The sequence below is a fragment of the Protobothrops mucrosquamatus genome, unplaced genomic scaffold, assembly GCF_001527695.2.
Source record: "Protobothrops mucrosquamatus isolate PMUCROS unplaced genomic scaffold, P.Mucros_1.0 scaffold30, whole genome shotgun sequence".
NCBI lineage: Eukaryota > Metazoa > Chordata > Lepidosauria > Squamata > Viperidae > Protobothrops > Protobothrops mucrosquamatus.
The window spans coordinates 832357-842856 of NW_015386414.1; the positions used below are offsets into that span (position 1 = coordinate 832357).

The 10500-nt window shown below is 37.0% G+C and overlaps 1 protein-coding gene across 1 annotated transcript in view; it reads right to left on the reverse strand.

Annotated features, from left to right (window-relative positions):
- Positions 1 to 321: 321 nt before the first annotated feature.
- Positions 322 to 10500, reverse strand: part of LOC107283214 (zinc transporter ZIP11) — a 62757-nt gene continuing 52578 nt past the window's right edge. Inside the window, exon 4 of the mRNA XM_015811087.1 lies at positions 322 to 1201. Coding sequence (XP_015666573.1) covers positions 968 to 1201 — 234 coding nt within the window. The 3' untranslated portion in view covers positions 322 to 967. The remainder of the gene's footprint in view (positions 1202 to 10500) is intronic.

Here is a 10500-nt window from a genome sequence, read left to right on the forward strand (position 1 = left end):
ATACAAAAGATTGTGTACTAATTGTACTATCTTTTGTGATACAAAAGATTGTGTACTAACTTGTACTATTTTTATGATATAAAGACAATCCATTTCTATGAACATTCCACAAACATTGAGTTTTCATAAGTGTTTACTGAACAATTTTAGATTTACTTTAAAAACTTTCATTTTTTCTGCACTTTTAAATGTATATTCTTCAAATTTGTAAATCAAGTTTTCCATAAACACTAAATACCTGTAGGGCCTTAATAGGCATTTTTAAAACCATTTCAATGTATTTTTCTGTGTTTACAGGAAGACTCCAAAGAATAATTTATATTCTTATTTTTGTGTCCCTGGCTTTTTTAATCTAATGGAGTGGTCCCACTGAGGTCCCAAACCAGACCTACAAAATAATAATGTATCCCAGCTTTCAACAGCTTGAATTCCAGGAAAGAATTTCTTGCCTCCACCTTTATGCCAATTGGGGTATTATGCCCTTCCCAGCTTGCCAAAGAGCTATTTAATGGGCAGGGAAAATCAATGGACTGGACATGAAAGCACTAGGGCCAGTGAACCCAAGCCTGTTCTTACTGATTAGGATTAGAATTAGGATAATTCTCCCTAACTCTCTCAGCAACAGGGAAACTATTATCTTGATAAGAATTACTAAGGAAGAGAGCTTCTACCTGTGCTTAACAGTGGATAGTTAGCATACTTTACTATTCCACCAGCTGATAAGTAACTTCCAAACAGGCCAAGTGAAGGAAGTCATAGAGGAAACAGACAAGGAACTCACTGAAACCATAGAGAGCCTACATGAATATCAAAGAATCAGGATTCGTCATTTCAAATAGAATAGCCATCTTCCAAAGCAAAGAGCATTGTAAACAGTTAATATGACATGCAAATATTAGGATCTAAGGTAGAAATTTAGAAGATGAAAAATACCAAAGAAAGAAGCTATCCATTTTCTTAATTTTTTTCACATCATGTAGGATGTGTATATGCACATACACAGACATATGCACACTACTATCATATTAACTTGATGGTATATGACAGGATGCTTGCCTGAATGTAAAGCTGTTCTACCTATCCGGATGGACAGTTCATTTTCATACTCCTGAGGATCCGTGGCCTGCTGTTCATATTTCTCCTTAATCACTTTTGAATTGTAACTTAAAGCCAGTGATGTTTGAGGAGATACATTGATATCCTGAAAGACAGAAAACAAATCAAAATGCATATTTTATTTTGTTTCTTTTTGTAATGCAATACAGTCCAATTTTAGGCGACATTCTTCCAGAATTAATCTGGCATATGTGTCTATATCCAAGCAGAGTGAACCTGAATATATATTTTTATATCCAATGTTTCAACTAGCTTTGCTGTTGCCAAAATTATATATTACTTTGTTTAAGAAACTATAGGCATACAGGGAACAGGTGCTGTCAGAGAAATATGCTTTGTAACATCAGTGCCAAGAGACATGTGAACATAATATCTTTACACAATAGACAGTAGTCTGAATATGACATTTATCTAACAGCTGAGGCGACATTGAATTCACAACATATAATATTGGTTATATTCATTTATACTTCACTACCTAATTTTTAAAAATTACTTGCCACTTTATATTGATTCTTCCTGGAACATCCTAGTAGGATATGGGATTTGAATGCCCTGGAGCCAAATTGAGTAGCACACTGGGTTGAAATCATATGGAAAGTTATTTACAAAGAAAGGATTCTGTGGCGTCTTGGTCTCCTGAGCAGATAACGCCCCTGAAAAATCCCGAGGGAGTTTCAAAATCACAAATGCATGGGCATCTGAGATCAGTGAAACCATCATCTCTGTAAAAACCCACTAATGGTTTCCCCCATGGTAAGACAGCCTCTATATTTCTGATGTCAGTGGTCTAGTCAGCTTAATGACCATGTACTTGAATGATAAAAGATCGCTTTTATACAAAAGAACTTAAGTTCTATAAAAAGTAAGTCTTTGCCTATTCATATTCCAGGGCTGAAGACTACCAGACTATCAGAGCGTATCAATCAGTCATTATGATATCTGTAACTTATTTATTCACTATCTGGCTCTAGCTTCCATTTTACCATTTGATTTTTTTAATAGAAATGGCTTGAATAATCACAATACTATGATAAATGTTTCATGTCATGATTATAAATGATTAGTAAAGGACAAGTAGATATGAAATATAATATCCAATGAACCTTAACATCATATATGTGTAATTGGAAACATCTGTCTGCAGTTCTATTATGGAATAATGGATGGCATCTGACCTGGAACATATTCATTTTTTCATCCCCTTCTTAGCTAATTTCACAGTTTTTGCAATATCCAAATCATGCAAAATCATTCACTGGAAAAGTTCTAAATACATTGTTAAGTAATGCTATTTTGGCCCCATAAAATAGATGTTCTGGAATAAAACCCAGCAAAACGATCAGTACAATATATGGAAGATACAGGAGGAGTTACTTTTTGGAACAGGACTTCTTTGGGGGGGGGGGGGTTCTTTTCTTTTCATTCCATTCATTCATTTATTTACTCATTCGTTCATTCCTAGATAATGAATTAACTTGACTCTAACAGATTTATTTCCGTGTGCTCTACTTCTGCTCATATTCCATGTATTCTAGGCATTCACATGACTTCATATGTTATTCTGAAATTTCTTTTAAAGAAAAGTACGTATTTCATATGCAAGTTTACAGGGTACATTCACCTGTACTCTTGAGAAGTAAAGAAATATTTTTCTTCTGTTTGAGTGATATTTATTTCCAAACCAATAAGGAATTGCTTATAAAGTGATGGAATAGAAATGTGTGTTCATTACACCATTATTCAGTGGCTTGTCACCAATTTACAATAATATGAGCTTGGGAGAGCTCAAGGGACTATGAAAAATGGATCTGTGGCTGCAACTCTCTGTGTACATGAGTAAATAATTTTTTTTCCAGGTCTGTTTTCCATCAAAGTACCATAGTTTGCCTTTGAATTTACTTGGTTTCAAAACCAGCTTGCAACATAGCATTGGAGGATGGGAGTAAGTCCTACAATGTGAGAAAATGAACTTAAAAGACCCCTCAGATATGTGGAACTAGTTACGTGTCCTTTGCATCCTAGCTGATCTTAACAAAGTCTTTCCAAGAGTCCAAAAGAATATACCAGCCATTTACTCCTAAGATCAGTAATTTCCAAGTTGAAAATGCACTGCTAATATTGCTCCCTGTTGAATTTGTTTATTGCAGCTGCAGCGAAAAGAGAGTTATGAATGTTGAGTGTCAGATACTCATCTGGGGATCATTTACAACAAAAGCTCTGAATTACCAAACCTCTATTTCCCCATGAAAGGCAGAGATGAGAGGAAAATAACTAAAAGGAAAAGTGGGTTCAGTTTACACAACAAAACTTCCAAATATACAACTGCAGTTTGTTCTACAATATTCAAAACTCACAAGCATTATTTGTTAAGTTTATTTTTCAAGTGCATAAATATGTAGCATTAATGAAAGCAGAGCTAATGCAGATAGTCCTCGACTTACAATGGTTCATTTAGTGGCTTTGAAATTACAACGGCACTGAAAAGTGACTTATGACATTTTTCACACTATGATCATTGCAACATCCCCATGGGGGATGCTTGACAACTGGTTCACATTTATGACGGTTGCAGTGTGCCAGGGTCCATGTGATCATCTTTTGCCACCTTCTGACAAGCAAAGTCAATGGGGAAGCCAGATTCACTTAACAATCGTGTTACTAATTTTAACAACTGCAGTGATTCACTTAACAATTGTGGCAAGAAAAGTCGTAAAATGGGGCGAAACTCAACAAATGTGTCACTAAGCAACATAAATTCTGGGCTCAATTGTGGTCGTAAGTTGAGGACGACCTGTATTGACCAAATGTCTGAGAAATAGTAGCTGGCCACAACTGAGCAAGTGAATGCTTCTCTATGTCTGTAAAATTAAGTATCTGGTAGTTACTCAAAGCTTTTCAGTGCTACTTAAAATGTTGCCTCTTCCTGTCACATACCACTTTTTATTAATAATAAATAGCTCCAAAATAGAGCCATAAAATGAATTTTCAGCTCTTCAGCAAAATTACAGGCATATTTTCTAACACAAATTTTTAAAATGCTAAATCTTTGGGGGTTCATTCTCTTCTGTTATAAATATGATGGAACTATTGGAGAAGAAAGTTCTTTGCCATTAAAACTGGGCTGTAAAAATGATGAAAATAAAATCTCAGAAGTTAGGGGATGAAAATCAGTCAGACCAAGGTAGAATGTTCTAATCTGCAACCTAATGAATAACAACTAACTACAGCTGCATTTCCATCATGTTTCAGGCCTGGTCTGAAATAGATACTGCCCTGTTCACCTTGGGATCTGAAATTCCTGATTCTTTTGGATCTTATAATGATTCCCAGTATACATGGTATCCTCATAAAGAATTTTTCTGAGTTGGATATAAGGAGTATTGAAAAATAGCATCTCTCTCATCCAGATGATTCATTCAAGGGTTTCAGATATTGTACAAACTCTTGGTAGTTATGCCTCAGAGCCTTGGTCAGCCCTATAGGATAGACCAGTGATGGTGAACCTTTTAGAGACCGAGTGCCCAAAACCCGCCCCCCACTCTGCCTCCCGCCTTGCCTGCTCTGCCCCCACCCACCCCCCCCCTGCCCTGCCCTGCCCCCCCACAGGGCCACCCACCGCCTCCATGGCCTGCCCCACATCACCCAGGCGGCCCTGCAGCGCCATGGCAGCCACGCCCTCTGCCCGCACCCTGCAACATCATCTGCGTGCAAGGGCAGAGTCTTGTCCCTGCTGCCTAGCTGCCATGTCCTTGGCTGCGCTGCTCTGTGCAGGCCGCGCCCAGGGGCAATTCTCCTCTGGGGGGGCTGCTGGTGAGGAGGGGGCCATGGGGGGAGGCGGGGCTGGGGAGACAGCACGCGTGCCCACAGAGAGGGCTCCGAGTGCCGCCTCTGGCACTCGTGCCATAGGTTCGCCACCACTGGGATAGACCAAGAAACAGATGCCACATAGGCTAAAACTACTTTTACTGATAGAAGTATGGACAATCGTAGGAAGACAGGCAATAGTAACAGATTACTCTCTCCCCTTGTGTGGGTTTAAGCAATATTTATCTACTCATTGCCTTCGTAACAAATCTCCCCTCTCTTTGCCAAGGTCATCCTGTTTACTCTCTACAGTCTCACAAAGTTTCCTATCTGCAGATCTAGACAGAGGTTTCATTGACATGCTCTATTTCTTCTTTAAAGCAAATGTAAAGGTTCCTAGGTGGTAGGTGTCAGGGCCCAATGCTGGACTAGAAAAACTAATTATCTAATAAATTGTGTCTCAGTCCTAGAATGTCAGAGAGGCACTTAATAGTGACGAAACAGAAATTGAAGAGATACAACCTTTTTCTAAAATGTTGAAGCCACAGGGATAGAGAGATGAAGAGAAAGTCCTAATCAATCCCACACACATAAAGAAAGAGTGAAACTCAAATACAGGGTGGACCAAAAGTCAAGTCCCATAAGCCAACAGATGATCTAAAGGAGACCATCACATCACAATTTGCAACCATCAGAGAGAATGTTACTGTACTTAGGAATGTTCAATGGGCTTGCATCAAGCAAATAAGGAAAAGTTTAGAAGAAAATGGCAACCAATTTAAACATGTAATGCAATTTATTTAATAAATTTCCTATAGGGTTTGACTTTTGATACGCCCTACATATATAATAAAGCTATAAAGAATCATACAATAAAATCATAGCCTCCAACATTATATACACACACACACACACACACACACACACACACACCTTCCAACATACTATATGGGGACATTTATCAATATTCTGACCATCTGCTATGTAGGAAAAAAAAACTTAAGTGTAAAAAATAATAGCATGCAAGTGTTGCTGTATGTCATATAAAGAAATGCACCAAAAATGTACCACAAGAAAAAAATTAACGCAGCTAGCATTCTTACCCATTATTGGGGGAACTGTTCTTCCTACATTTGCTTTGAACCTAAGAACAGCATTGACAGATCAAACAAAAGACAATTTAATCTAGATTAGATTGACTAATATGGTGAAGCAGATATGATCAATTCTGTCCGAGAGCACAACAGGTACTCACTGTTACCCTCCTCTCTGCTTCTCACTGGAAGTAACAACTAATTATATAGTAATCCTGGCTTCCATCTACTATATCTTTTGGTAGTAAAATTCCATATGAAGAGGCATTTTCTTTCAGCTATGCTAATTTTCCACTCTTTCATTCTATTCAATGATGGTGGATTCCTTGGGGGAAGAGAGAGGAATGACAGGAACATTAGCTGCATTGGCAGGAGAGATGGACTCTGAGAGTGCCTTCAGAAGCCTGCCCTTTAATATCTCTGCCACGTAAGGGCTCTAGATAACTGGTCCAACAATTAGGCTGTGGAATGTTCTGCAAGTATTCTTTTTATGAACTTCTCAAAGTTAGATTAATATTTTTTTTTGCATTTCCCAGACTGCTTAACCATTTAACATCAATTTATGTATTTCTTGATTACATATTATTTGCTATTGCCTTCTGATGTTTCTGTTGCTACTGAAAATTGTGTACCAAAAAGAATGTAAATACAGTAAATAATAAATATATGCTAAGTAGATGAAAAACATGTAATTTGTTTTGATCTTCCAGTTCAGTTTCAAATATTTTCCCTGCTATTGCACTGTGGCCTTTTAATTACTGATTACACGCCGTTTACACACATCTACAGTTTCATACCAGTCTTTCCACCATGAAGATGTTCTGTGAATCTAGCCACAGAAGCAATCACTATTGGATTCATAGTTCAAGGCACTAGACAAGCCCTCTTAAGATTGCTTTCCCATGTTTTCCACAATATTCCTCTGCAGGCTTCCAGAATGAAAATTCTTACCTTGTCTTCAGGTGAAGATGAATGAAAAGTAATTTATTCTCCATTCCTCTAAAATAGTCAGGCTTTCTAAAATGCTCCCCTCTCTCCCCACCCCCCACTTAATGTCAGTATCCCAAATGCAGTGGAAAAATAAAATGTAACAGTTTTCCTATCACTTCGGTCAGCTTTCCATTTCCAACTCAAGTATTTCCAAGTATGAAAGTAATTCAAATGAGACAGGGACTGTCTTAATGCTTAGAGATAAGAAGCATCATGAAGCATGTTTTCTAATTATGAATCAGCTACACTATGATCTATACCATTTTATGTCTTTTTAATAAAATGAAGAGGCAGTCCATGGAATTTAGAAAAGACTCAGCTACTGTCTATCCTCATAAAAAAAAGGGGAAGATAGAAAATTATATGCCTCAGAAATTGCTTACTAGAATTGAACAGCAATCAAGTGAGAAGAAAGAATAAGAGACTTCTCAATTATTGCAAGTTACCTGTACTCTGAAGAGAGACCTACAGAGCTGTCCAAACCACTTAATTTTCAGATGATATTAGCTCCAGCTTTCCTTTCTATAATGGGAGTTATTACAGTAAGATAGGAACAGCATGAAGTTAGTGCAAATGATCATGGCATTGCTCCCACCCCACACATACATTTTTATTCCTTACGCCTGCTATTTTTTTCCATTTACTTTCTGTCCTTTTCAATATATTTCAATATTTTTCTCTGTCTTTGCTCATACCTATTAAATAGAGGAACTGTGACCAGACGTATGTGGCAAATCTACTTTTTCTTCCAAATGCCTGTGACATGAGGTGACATGAAGGAAGAATAAAATTTAAAGAATTTAAATTTAAAGAAACTAGCACTGCAATTCCATAGAAACTTTAGAAAAGCAAAAGTTCTGCAATAGGTTTGACTACCAGCAACTTTCTCAACCTATTTGGTGATCTCAATAGTTATTGAGTATTAGGCGGAAACTAATCCATTTCCTTCTCTCTATGGATCTCTCTATGATCATCCAGTTTTTATATATGTGAGAAATCCATACATTTTGATGTAGCTCAACAGTGTCCCCTAGAGTTTCTTTGGGATGATGATGAAAACTTAACAAGTTAAATCCTATTATTGCACAATTCACATCCAAAAAGTTAGCTCTTTTGAATCATGGTTTGTTCATTTGGAATTATCCCTTTTTAAATTTTCTAAGTATGGCAGGATAACCACTAAGTCACTTTCTGATCTGCTACTAAGATTCTGCCATCAAAAATGGGGAAATTATTGATCAAAAACAACAGACTCCATTAAGGATGCTTATAGATCAGGGGTGTCAAACTGGAGGTCCGTGGGCCGGATGCATCATGGGCAAGCCACATTCACCTGGGCTCTGCAAAAGGAAAAAATGTCACAATATGTCATGTTACGTCACGTGATGCGATCGAGTTTGACATCCATGCTATATGGAGAGTTCCTAAGCACTAAAAATCAGAGAATTTTTATAAAATGCTATATTACTGATATTTGTCACCAGAGAAATTGTCTAGAATGTATAAATGTACTTCAAATCTTTGCTGGAAATGTGAACAACATAAAGGGACATTTTGTCACGTTTGGTGGACCTCTTTAAAAAATTGAATACAAATATATACATTAATTCAGAAGATTTTAAAGACTCTGGTACAATTGAAATCAGAGATTTTTCTTTTGGAGCTAATGAGCAGACAGCTAGAAAAGAAGTCATGTTTTGTTTTTATATATGGTAACTGTAGTGATATTATTAGATGCTTAAAAGTAGAAAGGTTCAACACTGCCTACAATGAAAGAATGATTAAGATGATATTTGCTAAATTAACTTCTTTGATTAGAGAAAACATAATATCTACATGAATGCCTCATAGAAATACATTGCATGGAACAGAAAAAATGCACTTATGGCTTGTAGTTTTGTTGATTTAAAAAAATGGACAATAGAAAAAGTGAGCTTTTTTATAATCACAGAATAAGAGACTCTGTAATCATACTTGTATTTGCTGCAAAGGAAACCAGAAGCTTCTTTTTTCTTAATCTTTCTATCCTTTCTTTCTGCACTTTTGTTCCTTTTTCTTTCTCTCTTCGTTGTTTGGGTTAGTTTTTAATGGTCTTTATAAAACATCTTTCTGCCTATATCAGTACCTCGCATTCTGAATGGCTACCATGACTGATAGTCACAAATGAAGGTAAATAGGATAATGTTGTATGATCCAATCTGGACTGGCCACCAGGACCAGAGGTTAAGTCTTCTGAGCTTTCAGACTCATGCTGGAGCCTATCATCATGGAACTTCTCACAGAGAAAAATGATGGGCTCCAGTACAAGTCTGAAAGCTCGGAAGACTAAACCTATGGTCTTGGTGACCGACCCAGATTGGATTCTATGACTGATAGCATTGAAAGCCACAGAAAGACAATGGAGAGCTAAGACAGAAGCAACTATCCCCATCCCGTGTCTGTCAGAGGTCATCCACAAGCCTGACCAATGCCATCTCGGTGCTCTACCCTGGCCTGAAACCCACCTGCCATAGATCCAGATACACTGCTTCCCCTAGAACCCTTTGGAGCTACAGACCTACCACCTTCTCAAGAACCTTTCCTAAAAAGGGAATGTTGGAGACTAGTTGAAAACTGTGCAGTACAGCTGGGTCCAATGATGAAAGCTCTTAATGTGAGGAACAATGTAATAAACTACAGAAATATGACACTAGATGAAAATAGTCAATAAAAGTGATTTTGTCTGTTTCACACACCTTTTTTCCTTTCTCATTAGCTACAGGGCATAAGTTAAACTACTTCCATTGTCAAAAGGGATGTTTCCCAGGCTTTATGGATAATAAAAAGCCATTATTGATCTCTGCTGATTCATCTCTGGAGCAGAAATCCTGCAGATCTCCTAGTTATAGCCTTCTTTTTTCAGCCATGACAAATCCAAATGACACCCTAAAGAGAAAAACCTCTGACAAAAAATAAGAGATAACTGGAATAATTTAACCAAAATGCCCACAGCGTATTAGTACAAAATCTGATTTTAAGAAATATATCATGGCATCAAACTGTGCTGCATTTTTAAACATGAAAAAATGGTAATTTTCTTCTTAGGTTTAGAACAAGTTGATGACAGTGGATTCACCCAAGCGATTTGGAAACTCTATTTTATTTATATATGGAGGGGAAAAAGAAAACAAAATGTCAATCCTATTAATAAGAACAGAGGGATGCAGTTGTAATAAGCCACAATGGGTGAAAAATTGAAGCATCACAAAATCATCAGCATCAATTATGAAAACATAGCATTAAGAAACCGCAGCTCATTAACGTGGATGACTGACTGGATTAATTTGTCCAACAAAGGGATTTTGAATGTCGAAGGATGGGACTTGTACTTTGGGTGGCATGCTTATCTTTTTATGCAGAAAAAAATTGATAAAACCTTCAGAAATCATATAATAAGGATTGCATTGTTAAGAGTTTGGCAAAAATATTTTTTTAAGTTTGATGTTAAGCTACC